Raw genomic sequence first — 16901 nt, forward strand, 5'->3', positions numbered from 1 at the left:
TCTCTAAATCTCACATTTCAATAAATGTTCAAATATCTCACCACTAATCAAGGTGAGTCAGTACTTTGTTCTCCAGAATGATTCAAGAAGCCGTCAGGTTTATCTGCTGTCCCTCTATTTAAAATGAGATATTAAGCATCTCCAACTACTGCAGTAATGTGCTGCTTTAATAGTGTAACGGTGTTATATAGAATAATATATTAGTCAGTGGGACCAAACCAGGACTGTAATACTTTAACTACATGTTGCTGCCAATACTTCTACTAAAGTAGGATTTTTAATGCAGGACTTCTACTTTAGTTTACGTGGCTACTTATGTCAAGAATATTAACACTTCTTCCACACTAATAATTTGTCATGTTGATCTCAAACAGTTCAACATTTACAACCAATAAAACACAGTCCGTTAAACAAGAACATCCAGCTTTAAGGGGTGAAATCAGACCAGTCAGACACGATTTCCTGGAAAATCAGAAGAGAGGCCAGAAGTGAGTCAAAGACTGAAATGTGTCATCGCCTCCATGAGCAGCAGACGTCTCGCCTTCAGACTGTCTCCATTTAAAACTAACAAATGCCAAACAGCAGCTTCATAAGACTCTGGATGTTCTACAGGTGAGAGAATAAACACTGAAGCTACACACCCAGTAGTTATTATAAAAGACACTAAATGCTGATGAGTTGAACATGAGAAATAGATGCTTAATTTCTAAAATACCAGATGAATAAAACTAGTTTTCAACAGTGTTTAAGTTTATATATGTGATCTTAAAGCAACACCAGGACTCCCCTTTAGAGATCTGTAATCATATTTATTACACCAACATAAATAACGCATGCATGTATCCACACCAAATACAGAAAAAATCTCTTGCATTTCACCCGACAGCCACAGAAATTAGTATTTTATAAACCTAACAGAAGATTCAACACCCCAAAGAATTGTGTGGCGTTTTATCAGAACAGATCATCTGTAACAACAGAGTAATGCTGGGCAAACAACTAATTCCATGTTTGAACAGCTGGAACCGCACGAAATCACCTTTAACCAGACACCTGGTTTTCAATAGGAACAATGAAATTAGTAAATTAGGCTAAAGAATAACGACGACCTGCTGGGTCAAGTCAATAAATCAACAGCAAAGAAAACTGAACTGTACCTGCTGATACAACTTAAAGCAGCGGATAAACTCAAATTTGAGGCCATCTGAAGTAAACAAAGGGAAGTTTTTTACTCTTCTGCCTGCCGCTCAGCAGCCAGAACATCAGCAGAATCACCACTGATGATCAGAGACAGATGAGTTATCTTCGACAGCTGCACCTCTGAAAGAAAGGGAAAAAATGAAACAAACATTATAGACCACAGACGTGACCCTGCAAAAGAAACGTGAAGTTACTGAGATGACAATGATGACAGAAAAGCTACCAGAGTATGAACTAGTACCAATAATACAAACAGAAATCACAGAACTTTATCAACTTTTGTTTCATCAGTAAATAAGTTTTTCTGATTACTTTTCATTCAAAGTGCATCTGGCTCATTCAGAAAAACGAGGACAGATGTTTGTATTTAACAGGAGGAGGCAGAAACAGGGAGGCATGTTGGCCAAATAAAAAGCAACAAATTACAGGCGAGATGAATTTAGGACTATGACAGCACAAAAAAGTGCCCTAAACTCATTTAAAAAAGGCCGTTCGATTGTTTAAAATGCATTTCCATTACTCCCTCTACATTCTGGGATTGGGACACTTACCAAAACTGTCCTCAACAGAAGACGCTGTTTCTTCTGTCAGCTCAGAGTCTTCAAAATCCTGAGAAATCAAGTTTAGAACTTACAATGAAGTGAACTGATCTAACTGGTTTTGTTTTTCAGCGTACCTACTTTATTTCCCTCACAGTAGATTAATAGAAACTACTCTGCTTTATAGTTTACCCCTAACAATCACAGATGTCTTTTAAATACTCGAGTCGTGCAGCGAAGTCCATCACTGAGGGATTAATGAATAAAGACTTGATGCTTGTTTGACATCCACCAGTCAGCCATGTTCAGTTTGGTTGCTTTTCATTCTACTAACGTGTCACTTTGATTCTTAGCTCCGCCCAGTGAGGACGTCAGAGACAGATGGAGGAGCTGAAGCTGCCAAATGAGGAATCATTTATTCCAAAGTGCATCAGTCTTTAACCACACAGATACTCGTGGGGCAGCAGCAGTTATTTCACCTTTCACATCTAACCATCTCCCACAAAAGGTGAACATTATGACAAATACCCAATATAAGCCTTATTTCCAGAACACCTGAGCACCTAGAACACAGTATAAAATGTTAGTGACTCTACAGCTACATGATACTCAACATAAATACACTTTAACTTGCAGACAGCCTCCATCTTCAAGGTTTAAAACCTAAAGTCTAAAAATGTTCCATCCTCATTTGGACATCAAGTCGTTTAAGACTGAATCAATCATTGAGATGTATTTATTTTCACATGTTCTTACCTCTTCTTGTTGTGGAGGTGTGTTCTCCTGCTGCTCACCGTCTTCTGTCGCTGTTTCAGCTTCTTGTCGATCTGATAGAACAAGGAGACTCTGGTATGATCAAGATTACAAACAATCTGCTTCTCTATTCACATGATGGAGTTGGTGTTTGCTGACAGATGTAGAACTTCAGTGTTCACACTTTCCATGACACAAAATAACAGATAATTGGAAATTCATTTACAGCAAAAATCACAAGTCATGGCTTGAAAATGGTTGAGTGTGATACCTGGACAGTTGTCTGTCAAACAGATGTCTCCAACAAGGCAAGTTAGCTCTTCAACAAGGTTGTCCTGAACAGCAATGAAAACATTCAGCATTCACTAACTGGAGAGAAGATGCTCTTCAGTTTCATTTTAGAACATAATCAGATATCTGTACCAGATCTGAAGATGGATCTCTGCAGGTCTGTGGCTCCGTATCAGATGGAAAAGCTGCAAACACACAGACAATACGGTGAAGAGGAGAACGTTTAAAATGTGTTCATTTGGAAAACAAAGAATCAAGAAGACAAACCAGGAAGTTCCTCCTCCTCAAAAGCCGAGGTCTGATCTTTACTCATCAACTTCTCCTGAAACAGAAGATCACATTGATAATGCTGAGATTTCTCAAACACATTTAGTTCAATGGAAACATTCAGCACTCACTAATCAGAGAGAAGATAGACTTCAGGTTAATTTTAGAATATGATCAGATTTCTATACCAGATCTGAAGACGGATCTCTGCAGGTTTGTCGTTCAGATGGAAAAGCTGCAAACACAGAGACAAAATGATGAAGAGGAGAACGTTTAAAATGTGTTCATTTGGCAAACAAAGAATCAAGAAGACAAACCAGAAATTTTCTCCTCTTGAAGAGCCGAGGTCTGATCTTCACTCATCAGCTTCTCCTAATACAGAAGATCACACTGATGATGCTGAGATTTCTCAAACACATTCAATTTAAAGGAAACTTCAAAGCAACAGCAGCCAGCAGGCATGTTTCTGCTATGGAATGAATCAAAGTCATACCTCAGCAGGAATGGAAGGGTACAGCATCGTATCTCCACTTTCTAATGAGTTCCCTGAAGGACTTTCTGTGAAGATAATCAGATTCTACATCTACTGTTCATCATCACACAGTGTGGAAAGTGAGAAAACAGGACAAACAGTGAGACTTGGACCACTTTGGGGACTAATCTCTAGTAACCAGTGGTCTGTAAATGTCCGTCATATTTTGCTCTATTAAAGCTGTAACATCAGGCCTGCTGCATCTATTACTGTTCATCTTATGTGTTTGGTCATTAGTAATAAAATGACTCACCAAGTGATTCATTGTGGACCTGCAAATGAAGAAATTGCAACATTTAGTGTGGAACAACACAGTTAACCAGAAAAAACATGACTGGCACAGTTAAAGACATTTATCTACAAATGAACGTCTGTTAAATTCAAGTCAAACCAAATGAGTTCACAGGATGCTGATTAAGATTAGAAACGTCAGGTAAATCTCTCTGTATACGCTGCGGTATATCTCAATTTTAAATCTGCTTTCTTCAATGACATCCGTACACGGGGACAGCAATAGCAACATGTTTGACATCAGAGCTGAAGAAGGAAGCAGCTATAGTGACGGAGATGGAGGAAACTACAGAAACTTGGTTTTTAGTGTGGTTTAGCTTACAGCAGAAAAAATCTAGGTAGTGGATGGATTAGAGTCCACACAGTTGATAGTGTTGATAGTATGTCATATAAGGAAACAAAAGTTGTGCACTGCTGTCTTAAAAATAGCATTTATTATGTACAAAAGCAATATCTCCCTTTACCTCAGTGGATTCTTCAGCTAATGTGTAATGCTCATCTTCCTTTTCCTGACGATCAACATCTCCCTGGGGAACCTTTAAAAAGAAAGGAGTCTATTAGATCAATTAAACTATGACAGTCTCTTCAAGTTTAAGTTCTACATACATCACTGAGTCCACCGATGTAAATAGCTTGGAGATGCAGATAACAGACATGAGGAAACTCACAGTGATGCAGATTTCTTCTGCTGCCACACTGCTCAGAAAGTTGTTTCTTGCTCTAGTCACTTCCTGTTCATCACTTAACTCATGTGGATCTGCTGTGAGAAACATGTCAACATCTGCAGTCGATTACTATGAAGTTGTACTATGACAGGAGAGAAATTTTCCACAGTAAACACAGTGAAGTTTAGGTACCTGTGCAGACGTCCATTGAACAGGTCTGTTCCTCACAAGATGTTACCTCTCCAACTTCACTCTAAGTAGCAATAAAGACAAAATGTACATCTCAGCCATAATAAAGTTTTACCTTTTAATTTAATTCTCGAATTCTGTGGATTAAAATACAGTCAGTACCTTCTGAATCATTTGCAGATATACTGTGTAACAAATCCCAAAAATTCACCAAAGCGTCATATTTCTGAAACACTATAGCTCCTACTGCACATCCACAAAACAGTTAGTTACCGTTTCTGAAGAGGAAACTGTGTCAGCGTGTAGCTCACTAGCTGCTGCATCAACGTCTGCTAGCAAAGCTGTAAACACAAACACCAGTGATTAAATACACGACTGTTGCACTGCAAAACCCTTCTGAGAGTCTCTGTGCTCATGAAAGAAGGCAGAATGACAGAAGAGCGTCATTTACTGACATGCAAGAGATTTTAAGAGTTTATTTGCTTTCATCGCACTAAAAATGACCCCACTTTTATCTGTTTTCTGCTACTTGCTTAACTTATTTTCAGATCAGGTTCATGTTTGCATTAAGGTATTATAAAGTTAAAGTTGGGGAACATTTACACACAAATTAAAAAAGAAAGCGATCAACACCAAGCCAAACGCATTTTGATAGCTTGACTACTCTCAGCAGCAAAAAGTCAAGAAAAAAGTTCAACACAATACGTTTAACTAAAAATGCAATGTGTAAATACTGAACATTAAACACCTGAAAAATACTGAAACCAAAAAGACAGTAGAGCACACATAATGTGACAGGAAGCCAACAAACCTGAGTGTGTATCTTCATGAAGATCTGAGGCCTCCTCTTCATCAATAGAGTCATCCTGAAACAGAACAGATAATAACTGACCCAAATGCTACGTCCATGTCAGCGATGCCTTCTAAAAAAGTCTTGTAACTACGTACAATAGTCGCCTATACAGTAAGCAATGAAGTTCTCACCCTTCATAAATGTGCTTCCATATATTACCTCATCTTGTGTGGCGACACATGGCAGCTCCTCTTGTCCAACGTCATCTCCAGCTTTAGCTTCCTGCTCTATGGAAGCATCTGTGTGGACAATCACATTTATTTCTTCTGAGAACACACTGGATATATCTGTTCGTATTTTTGCATCTAAGCATCAGTAAAAGTGCCAAGTTAGCTTTTGTTCCTATTGGCTGTCTATGCATGGCTGTACTGTCAAATATCACTGGATTACTTTGATCCTGGGAAAAAACTTTCACTGGCATGATTTGAAGTTATAAGAAGTGGATTTTTCTTCAATTTCCAAGCAGATTAATGGATGTGTTTATTTGTCAGATAAGTCTAAGTCACACTGACTATCAGAATATGTGTGTCATGTCCATTTGTTCAGCTTTGACTGAAATATGATCCCAATACAGAGCACAGACTTGGATGCTGTCAGCCTTAATTGCCTACAGGAGCTACAGTACATGTTACAGCTCCAAGCACTGACTATGTTGGTGAGCAGGTCGAATCAGTGGGACAACATTCCATAAGTAACTTCTTGCTGTTTCTACAACACTAGCATCTGTCCTTTTGCCTCACATCTCTCCTCATCAAAGTCAGAACCTTTGTTCTAGAGTGCTGTGACAAAAAATAGGATTTACTAACCACACGACTGCTGCACAGGAAGCTCAATAGACGGCAGCACCAACTCGTCCTGATTCTACAAGAGGACAAACACACAATCAAACACAGAATAAAGTGGTGTCCTGAATAATCAAACAGACCAAATCTTGATTATTGCCTTATAGGAAAATGAAGGACAGCTCATCTCTCTAAACCTCAATGCAAACCTGTCCATGAGATTTAAAAAAAACACATTCATTTTTCTTTTTTGTTGTATTTTTCCTGTACCTCTTTTGAGACTTCGAAAGTTGTTTCAATTGTCTCATCAAGATCTGTGTGTTTGCTCGGATTTACAGCTTTGCAGGGAACCTTGAGAAAAAGAATCATATTAATCTAAGTCATAGAATAACATTAACTTCTTTAAAACTTCTTTAAATTAGCAGATTAGTAGCAGCTTAGATCAACATGCTATCAAAATTTAAATCAAAATTTACCAGTTTCGCTGTCGTCATGCAGGTCAGAGGAGTACTTGTTACAACACCAGCCTCCATGTAATCTCTTTCTGTAGCTGGACCTGAAAACAGAAACACAAAAAACAACTCACATAATAACAGACAACTGGTCAAAAAAATTCAATAAAATCATTTTCAACTGGTGTTTTCCAGAGTATTTTATTTCCTTATTTAATGAGGGAGAAATGTAACATATTGTGTGCTAACGTGCAAAGAAAATAAATGAGCAATGAATGCGTTGCTCACCAGTAAAAGCCATGATGTCGAAGCATGAGTTAGAAGTATTCGTCTCCTCAAGGAGAGACTCCTCTTTAGTTGTCTCCGACCCATCCATGGACTCTACAAGGTTCTCATCCAGCGGAGAACTGAAGTCCTCTGGTCCAACACTGTCCACCACTGAAGTATCCTGCTCTTCAGTACCTTTGTCAGTTTCTGCCGCATTCACGTTACAGCTTGAGCTCAAAACGTCTGGGCCTTGTTTGTTATCAAGTGGAGGCAAAATAGTTTCATCTGGCAAAATGTCTTCATGAGGTGTTATCACAGCAGGGACTATGTCCAACCCTTCAATGGAATCTCTTTCGTCTTTTGGAGACTCAACAAAAGACTCAGAATGAGCAGAATCTTCAGAGTCCTCCCTGTTCTCTGGACTATTTTCTATTGTAGAGACCTCATTCACTCTGTGAGGGTCAGTAGGTTCATCAGCGCTGTGCTCTTGGCTGTGGTCTGTCTCAGGGTGAACATTACTAACAGCACTATCTACTGCTTGGATCTCAGGCTGCTGTAGTGGATCCTCTGGTGGTACATCCTCATCCACAGTTGGGTCATGCTGCAGTGGTGGTTCATATGACGAGGTCAGTTCAGCTGTGTCAGGTTTGTGTTCCGTTGTGAAGCTCTTCCACCAGGTTTTCATAACCTCGTTTAACACCTGGCCTTCACACTCCATCCGCACAAAGCATTTGGTTTTTCTGTCTGCTCTGGTGACTCTAGTGATATTCAGCTGTAACAGTTTGTCTGCTGTAAGTGTGGATATTTCATTGTATGCACGGCTGTCCCAACATCCACGTGATTTATCGAAGCCCTCAAGCTCACACAAGAATGCCTGTGGTGGGATTTCCAACAAGACTGGAGGCACTTCTCTCACATCTGTAATGTTGACTTGGGACTTATTTCCATAGTCTATGAAGACAACAGAAAGCTCATCTCCAGCTGTGTTGATGACCTCTGCACGATACCAAAGCTGATCATCTGAAAAGCGAGCGATGCATGGGTTGCCAGGGAGGACAGCACCTGGGTCGACAGGGTTGTGATCTGCATCATCTCCAACCTCTGAGACACTTAACATGATCTTATCGAGTTCTTCTGAGTTAGCAGACTGACACCAGAAGGTCTGATCATCATTTAAGACTGTGATGTAGACCTCTGACTGTTGGCCATCTAAAAACTCTTGTTGATGATAACAGCAAGGGTTCACCAGTGATTTCTCTGTGTTCTCTGGCTCTTGGCTGATGTCAGAGATCTCAACAGGCTCCTCCTTAACTTGCTCGAGTTTCTCTGAGAGTATTTCAGGACATTTTGTGTTCACTTCACACACAACACTCACGCCACTGTCTTCAAGACTAACTTCCCACACAGATCCCACCTGCCTGATGAACTCACACCTGAAAACCTTTTCTGCGTTGTCACCGATGTTGTCTTTGAAAGCCGACACCACATCTGGATCAAGCACTCGGTTTTCTTCAAAACTTGCAGCGCTGCTCAACATACAATGTGTGCTGTAAACGGGTAACTCCAAAAAGGATTTATGGAGTCTGCCTATCTTGGAAATCAGCGTCATTGCTGTATTTCCAAAATCCACAAACTCAACTAGAGCCTCCGTGTTGCCGTGGATTTCTCTTACAACTGCTCGGTACCACAAGGAATCATCTGGAAACTCTGCTTGAACGAGGTCACCTGGACGAGCATCTTTGATGTTGTTGGGTATCAGAGCTGATCTGGGATCATTGAGCTTTTCTACCAGGGAGAATATTTGCTCCTCTTCACTCAGACACTGCACATAGAAACTTAATGGGCTGTTGCAGTGCGAGACATAAACATCTGCTGCCAAACCAGGTGTGATAGGTTTTAAAGGCAGGTCTGAGAGTTTAGGGAGTTTCTCAGCATTGCTTTCATTCTGGGATTCGGTGTCAGGTGACTCAGACTCAGTATCAGTGGGTTTTTCTTTTTTTGGCATCACATGGGCTCCAGCTGGCTCTAAACTGTTACTTGTCATCCTTCCACATGACTGCCTTTGATGTGGAGGTTTGTACAGCTCTAGTGGAGCAGTTCTGACCTTCTGACTGTTTTCATAAACAGGGCGAGTGGGCTTTGGTGCAGGCAGGAGATTCACATCAGTAGATTTTCTCACATCTCTCATTTGATGTGGAGGTTTAGGGGAAGAGAAATTATTTTTTTTTGCCATTTGTGTCTGATCTCCCATGTCTGCAGCTTGCTTTGAGACACCTTTTACTGTCTTTTTGTCATGATTTGCTGAAGCCTCGTGTGCTTTCCAGCCCTGGTTGACAACTTGCTCTTCTGTGTGCATCTTAATCTGAAACATTTTCTTGATCTTTGCATTGATCTGCGTGTTTCCATGATACAGCTCCACCAGCAATTTACCATCAGGTTCTCTGGCTACTACAAGTGCTCGGAATTTACATTCTGTTGCATTTGTCTCGAACCAACTGTTCACCTCGCCGGGAACCTTGACGGGGACATCAGACAGACCACACACAACTGCTTGCACAGGTACAGACATGATGTCATTTGCCTCTCTGGGAACTGGAAGCAAGTCACATTTCTCCACCTCAATAGTGTCCCCATAATCCACAAAGTTCACCAGAATTGCCGGCTTTGTGGCCTTGATCTGGCCCCTGTACCACTCCCCATCTGTGTATCGTGCAAAGCACAGAGTTCCAAAGACTGCTGGAAGCTTTACATTCTCCAGCTGGCGGCACAGATTGCTCACTTTCATCTTGAGGTCTTTCATCACATCAACATTCTTCTCAAGCTGGCAGTAGAACTGGCCTGTGTTGCTCACACATGTTACTGTGACCTGCTCCTCTGTCCCGGTTTTGACATTGTGTGTTGAGTAGTAGTACGTGTCCAGGCGGAAAGATGGCCCAGTGGCTTTCTTGGGAGGTGCACTTTTGACAAGATTGGCCAAACTGGTGCAGACACTCTCGAAGGGAGTTTCTAAATCCACAATGTTGAAAACAATCTTCTGCTCACTGTACATGACAGCAAATATGGTGCACTTTAAAATCACAAAGTTGGACACAGCAGTTTCCACAAACTTCTGGAACCTTGTTACTGCCTCTCCATTCCACTCATTAATGGCAGACGTGGGATCAATGGGGTTTAACAGGCTGCATCGAAAAGCCTGGCCATGCAGAGTCAGGAATTCTGGGCGGATCCTTCTCAGGTCAAAGAGGGAGACCGTCTCCATCTGGCCGTAGTCGACAAACAATACGTCCACTTGAGGGGCTTCATGTTTGTGAATCACGAGGGCTCTGTACCACATTCCATTATCGGGATGGCGAGCAACACAAGCAGTTTCTACATTAGGCTCAAACTCGCTGCCAGCATAGTGAGCCTGTATGTCACGCATTAGCAGTTTCAAGTAGCCTGTGTTTTGTGCTAGCTGGCACCAGAAGTCATTTGGGCTTTCAATGTAGGACACAGTGACATCAAGGACACTTCCGATGGGAAACATGTGCTCTTTAAATGTAAGAACTCTTCTTTCAGTGTTGGCAAGGAAAACTGGGTTTGGGATCAGGAAAGACATTCCACTGCTGCTGAATACACCTGAGGCTCTGGGAGCTGGGCACTGTGCGGGAGGCATAATGGGAGTTGGCATATTGACTTTGGCTTTGGTTTGAATCTCAGATCTTTCAGCGAGACCAGCGCTAACCATCAGTGTACTGACATCCTGTTCTCCCTGTGCTTCAGGATCTGTTAGTTGGACAACATAGCTGTCACCATGTTTTGCCGTCACGTGCACACTTACTGATTTATCTGTGACTGCTTTGAAGAAAAACTCAGAGGCACTTTCACCCCATGTCTCTTCTTTTGGTCTGACACCAGCCAAGATGCATTTTAGCGCCAGCCATGGCAGCTTTTTGAACTTGGCAGGAAGCATCCTAATGTCACTCCTGTCAACCACCTCGGTGTTTCCATAATCTACATAAAACACTTTGACTTGCGTCTCACAAACTTCAGTCACTGTTGCTCTGTAGAATTCACCATCTTCTGACTTGGCAACACAGTAGAGTCCAACAGTTGGATTTCTTACTGGATCTTTATTAGGTGAATCTTTGTACAGATGATAGATACCATCCATCAGTTCATCCAAGTCCTGTGTGTAATTCTGTGTTTGGATCCAAAACTGTGATGGGCTGGATACGTGCTGAACAACTGCCACATGTGAGGAGTTTAGAGGGAGATCTCCAGCAGGTAACTTCTCTGCTGCTTTCATTTTGTTTTCCTCTACAGCCTGTCTAGAAGTTAACATGTTTCTGTCATTGCTGTCTTGTCGGACTGGAGGCTGGCGGCTGTACGCAGAGTTACGGAGGGTGTAATCTCCAAGGGATTTATCACACTCCAGAAAACAGCTCTCCTTCGCACCGAACAAGTTGTTCATGTTTACGCTGTCGTCCCCATAGAGTGTAACATAGTGAACCCCCTCAGAGATGCTTTGGTACTCAAATTTGGCGATCACTGTCTTGTACAGGAGGAGGCACCTGAGATAATCGATCTGGCTGGTTGTCCATCCCACCCCTTTGTCAATGATTCCATGAAGGGAGCAGATGTAGGTGACAACTGGCATCCTGAAAAACTCTGCAGCCAGTGGTCTGACATTCTTCACTTGAACAAACTGTTTAGTTCCAAAGTCAACATTTAACACTTCTACCATGTTATTGGTTGGGAATACCTGCTGTAGAACAGAGCGGTACCACTTGCCATCAGCTCCTCTTGCAGCACATGGAAACCCAGCCATTTCAGGGTCTATAATGCAATTGGACACCCTGCCTTCGCAGCTCTGTGTGAGTTGCTCTGACAGTTTCTTCAACTCTTGTGAGAAGACTTTCAACTGGCAAAAAATCCTCTGTGGATTTGTCACTTCTGTGACGATGACGGTCTCCACAGTTCCTCCTGGCAGCTCTGGGTACATGAACAGCTCTTGCTTGTGTAGTCGCTCACCTGCTCCTTTGGAGAGCTGCTGGATCCCTGGAGACGCTTCAGAAGCGCTATGGGACTGGAGCGTCATGAGTACAAAGTCTTGGAACAAGTCTTGTGACAGTTTCTTGGCAAATCCCATCTCATACATTTGTCTGGCTATGGAAGGGATGTGCAGGAGAAACGTTCTGTGCTGCACAAGTACATCTTGTACATATGCTGTCACAGACTTCCCGGCGAGAGATTTCAAAAAATCCAGAGCAACCGGAGACCATCTGCTCTCAGGTGAGAGTGGTAACACATTAGCTAACACACAAAACTCCACTTCAGGGGCCAGTTGGAAATGCTCTTTCTTACCCCATGCCAGCTTACTTCTTGTGGCGCTGGATGTCATCCCTTTGTCGATGAGGAACACACTGTATTTGGAGCCATTTCTTGAGACAATGCGGGATCTGTACCAAGTACCATCTACCTGAGCCAAGCACTGGTCACCAGGATTTCCCTCCAACTCTTGAAATCTGTTCCCAGGAGACTGAATGTCTTTAGATAGGCGCTCATAATCTGCTGTCTTCTCCTGGCTAAATTTTCCCCAGAACTCCACAACCACAGACAGAGGATGCAAGTGGACCCTGGTTATGGTAATTGTGACATCTGATCCTCGTGAAGGGAGTCCTTGGATTGACGACATTTTGGTAGTTTTATGAATTCCAGCTGCCCATGACCGGTCACCTCTGCCACTGTTGTGTAAGCACTAGACGTTATCTGGAAAACACATAATCACACAACATACAACACACACACATTAAGTAAAACACTGCCACTCACTAGAATTCTTTTTACCATGCATTTCAGGAGACACTGCCAAAAAAATTTGGAACCAGGGCCTTCAAAATCTGCCTCTAGTAGCTGGTTTTTGTAACGCTGGTAGAGTACACACATGTTCACAAAAGCCCTTATTTTCTACCCATGCTATTTTTTAACTAATACAAATCTTTTCTATCCATGCTCAAATGTTGTTGTTTTTTTACAAATAATATTTTGTGTACATTCACAAACTAAATTTTCTCACGCAAATTTATTTTACAGATTTACAAAGGCTTTGGAATTATTTGTTACCATCACTTTACAAGACTGAAATCTTGCTGGCTAACTCCATACTGTAGGTCACAGACATTAAGACACTTCATTTTTTGATGGAGCACTATTCTTGGTCTAAACATTTCTGAAATTGTAATTTATATTGGTGTTCACTGTAAGGCAGTCAGAGTAACAATGCTTTAAAACTGGAACTGTATGCTACATTTAGAAACTAAATAAAGTCATTAAATTCCCCATCCTTCACTGACCAAAAGCATGGGTGCACTGATAGGTAACCCCAAATGAAATTTACAGTTTGCCATATACTGAACACCCATTTGATTAGTTGTGTACATAACCCATAGCCTGATAAGCAGAGCACCAACCTACATCCTCATAAATCAATGAGCACTAATCCAGAAATCCAGGATCAGGGTTGATACCTACAACATCTGTCAACTTACTTACTGGGCCAATCTTGTCTTCACCACAGATGACGGAGCTTCAACAAATCTGGATCTGAGCAAAAGCAGCCGCAAATCTAGAAATATGAGGCACAAAGAAGTTGTTTAAAAAGAATAAGTAAATAAGTTACAGGAACTTAGATGAAACTGTTGATGAACTTCATGCAATCCAATACTGAAGTGGGTTTTTTCTGTCTCCATTAAAGCATATCTTGCTTTTAAATAATCCATATCTAATACACCAATTATGGAACAATAAAGTGGCATAAAAACAACAGCACATATAATCACTTACAAATGCCCACAATTCACATTTGTTGACTATCAACATAAGTATATCAGCAATGACGGCTTATACCAAAAACACTGAAGACCGTGATATGTTCAATGTCAAAATCAGCCCGTATTCACACTAATAAAATATATGACCACAGCACAGAGATACTGGCATCAACATACTCATGTCTGGCATCTTCACAGTTACTTTCACTAAAACAATTCATCTATGAACAAAGAAGAAATAAGAAAGTGTTTTTCTAACAGTAGGCTTACATAAAGCAAAATCTTTAAACCAGTGATATAAAATGGGCCATTCTGGAAAACAGGGCACTTCCCATGAACTGCTTCTTGCACACTGTGATTAAAAAACAAACAAACAAACAAAAAACACTTGTTATCCAATCATAGCCTCAAATTTAAATTTGGAAAAACATCAACAAACAAATGATAAAAGTGCCCAAGTTGGACAAGCAATTTTTATTCAAAATAAATAAATAAGCTTTAGTTAATACTTTTTGTAAACGGTGATATTTAACTAAAGTATCAATTTATGTGTTTAATCAGAAATAGACATAATAATTCTACTAGTTTCACTAAGATAAGTGAAACATAACACAACAACACAATAGGTCACAATAAAAGGACGAGAGGTCACAATAAACGGACAACAGGTTACAATAAAAGGACAATAAGTTACAATAAAAGGACAATAAGTCACAAGAAAAGGACAATAAGTCATAACAAAGGACTATAAGTTACAATAAAAAGACAATAGGCCACAATAAAAGGACAATAAGTCACAATAAAAGGACAATGAGTTAATAAAAGGACAATGAGTCACAATAAAAGGACAATAGGTCCAATTAAAGGACAGTAAGTCACAGTAAAAGCACATTTACAAAAAATAGACAAAGACGTTCGGAGTGCTTCTCTTAAAAAGCTTTCCTTGATATTTTAGAAGAATCAGTGAGATAGGATTACGCTACAAACGGCTAAAATGGTTTGGCAATGGAAAGGAGCAGAAACTAGATTACTGAGCAATTAAATAGATCCGTTTTTGGTCAGGTCAAGTTAGAAAAATATACCACTTGTTGTAGAATAGAAAACCGCCTAATTACCTCAACAAACTGTGGAAATTATTCTTGTGTGCGTATTTTGCTCTGTGAGAGAGAAAAACGAAGCATCAGAGTTTAATTAGCGAGTTTATGTCGAAAACGTAACGGATTAGATTCTGTCAGTTTACCGTTAGCTAACGACACATCCGGATACGGTTAGCTTAGTTAGCACTAAGCACAGCCGTTTGTACCGATTAATTTAACGGCAGGTAGCTGTACTGGTGTTCAGTTAACTATATTTAATTACAATTGTGGCTGTTGGAGTGACTAACCAGCAGTTTAACTCACCGTTTTTACTCCTCCTCGGTGATCCCGTCGACGCTTCTTCAGCTAAAGATGACGGTAACTTAGCAACAGCAGCTAACCGACTAGCTGCTCGTATCCTGCCGCGGCGGCGCTAACCTTCAAAAACCGCCGAAATAGTTCAAACTTAAACCGACTGAGCTGAAGTCAGTCCCGCCGGCTCTACTCTGGTTGTTATCACATGAAAACTGCTCCCGAAATAATTTTTTGAGGCGTCTACAAAAATTAACAAACTCCACAGCAAACCGACGTTAGTAAAGTTTGACGGACGTGAACAAGCTCTGGACCGGACCACGCGGCCGAACAACCTGTTCTCATCCGCGACCCGGAACTATTGCTATTGGGCGGACAGACCAGAAAACAGAAATTATTTAAATGGTTTTAAAGTTAGGTTTTTTTCATTGTATTTTCGGTTCAATCCATGATGACAAAAGGCACAAAAATTGAATTTCCCTCGGGATTGATAGAGTATCTATCTATCTATCTATCTATCTATCTATCTATCTATCTATCTATCTATCTATCTATCTATCTATCTATCTATCTATCTATCTATCTATCTATCTATCTATCTATCTACATACCTTACCACCTACTCATAGGAGATTAATTAAAGATATGAGATAAAACTTTATTAATCCCAAACAAATTTTTTGTGCCAAATATTACTTGGATAACAAAATTACATGAGAATAATCATCACATATCAGCGCCACCTAGAAAACCAGTAAGTACGATACAGCAGCTTAAATACCTCTAAAATAGAGAAATAAGAAGTGATACTGGCAGTGATTTTGAAGTAGTTGAGTAATATTACACAAGATAATGAAATGCTGCACCTGAAAACACAACTTAACATATTGTTCACACATTCATGAGACGGTGAGTTCGTTTTTAGACAGTTCAAAGACGTTCCCTAAAGACGTTCTGCAAAATGTATCACCTGATTGTCATCAAAGAACTCAAATGACTGTCCAATAACTTGCTCAAGAGTGTTTTGGTTCAAAGATAGACTTTCGAAAGAATGATGAGGAAAGTGTTGCCTCAGGAGATATTTCACCATCGCCCTCTTCCTACACACAAAGCAAACTGGCCACACCACTCATAGTATCAGACATGTAGATTTATAGAGCTAAACAGTGGTGTCAAGTTGTGTCATTGCAGAACATATGAGACTGAAGTCGAACGAATCAAAACACAACTTGTCTTTTGGTCTTGCATAACCACCAGGTAAGTTAGCACTGATCATGTCATCATGTGCTCAACATGTACTGCCACACACAGTTGTCGTTCTGCAACACTGTTCACCGCCACGACAATCAACATTTCCTCACTGACTTTCTACTACAGTAATAGGAATCAATGTTCTGCACCTCATCTTGCAGAAACCGGCATCTTAAAGTAGAATAGCTAGATTGTTGTCAGTTGTTAAAAATAGAAAAATATCACTTATTTTTCACTGATTTAAATACAGTAAAATTGTGTTATTTTATGATCACACATAATAAAATAAAAGTAAATATTTTTTTGTAAAAATACAGACTTGCAAATTTAACATTATGTATAATCTTAGCCGTTTTCTGAACTTACTAT

General features: G+C 40.4%; 1 protein-coding gene across 3 annotated transcripts; it reads right to left on the reverse strand.

Moving 5' to 3' along the window:
* Positions 1-796: 796 nt before the first annotated feature.
* On the reverse strand, positions 797-15600 carry tdrd6 (tudor domain containing 6). Of its 3 annotated transcripts, none has more exons than XM_023262721.3 (22): positions 15294-15600; positions 13616-13688; positions 7103-12832; positions 6839-6918; positions 6633-6713; positions 6387-6441; positions 5740-5819; positions 5539-5593; positions 5001-5068; positions 4731-4791; positions 4542-4654; positions 4338-4409; positions 3836-3854; positions 3544-3608; positions 3368-3422; positions 3239-3285; positions 3051-3105; positions 2916-2968; positions 2764-2827; positions 2496-2566; positions 1752-1809; positions 797-1320 (listed from the first exon to the last, which is right to left on the reverse strand). In XM_023262721.3, exons 3-22 carry the CDS (start codon positions 12756-12758, stop codon positions 1229-1231), a joined length of 6900 nt encoding a protein of 2299 aa, XP_023118489.2. In that variant the 5' UTR covers positions 12759-12832; positions 13616-13688; positions 15294-15600; the 3' UTR covers positions 797-1228. The 3 variants fall into 3 exon arrangements, with proteins under 3 accessions (XP_023118489.2, XP_023118492.2, XP_023118488.2); XM_023262724.3 differs by having other exon boundaries at positions 4542-4633; positions 13612-13688; XM_023262720.3 differs by having other exon boundaries at positions 13612-13688.
* Positions 15601-16901: the final 1301 nt, after the last annotated feature.

The sequence above is a fragment of the Amphiprion ocellaris genome, chromosome 12 (assembly GCF_022539595.1).
Source record: "Amphiprion ocellaris isolate individual 3 ecotype Okinawa chromosome 12, ASM2253959v1, whole genome shotgun sequence".
In the NCBI taxonomy this organism is placed as follows: domain Eukaryota; kingdom Metazoa; phylum Chordata; class Actinopteri; family Pomacentridae; genus Amphiprion; species Amphiprion ocellaris.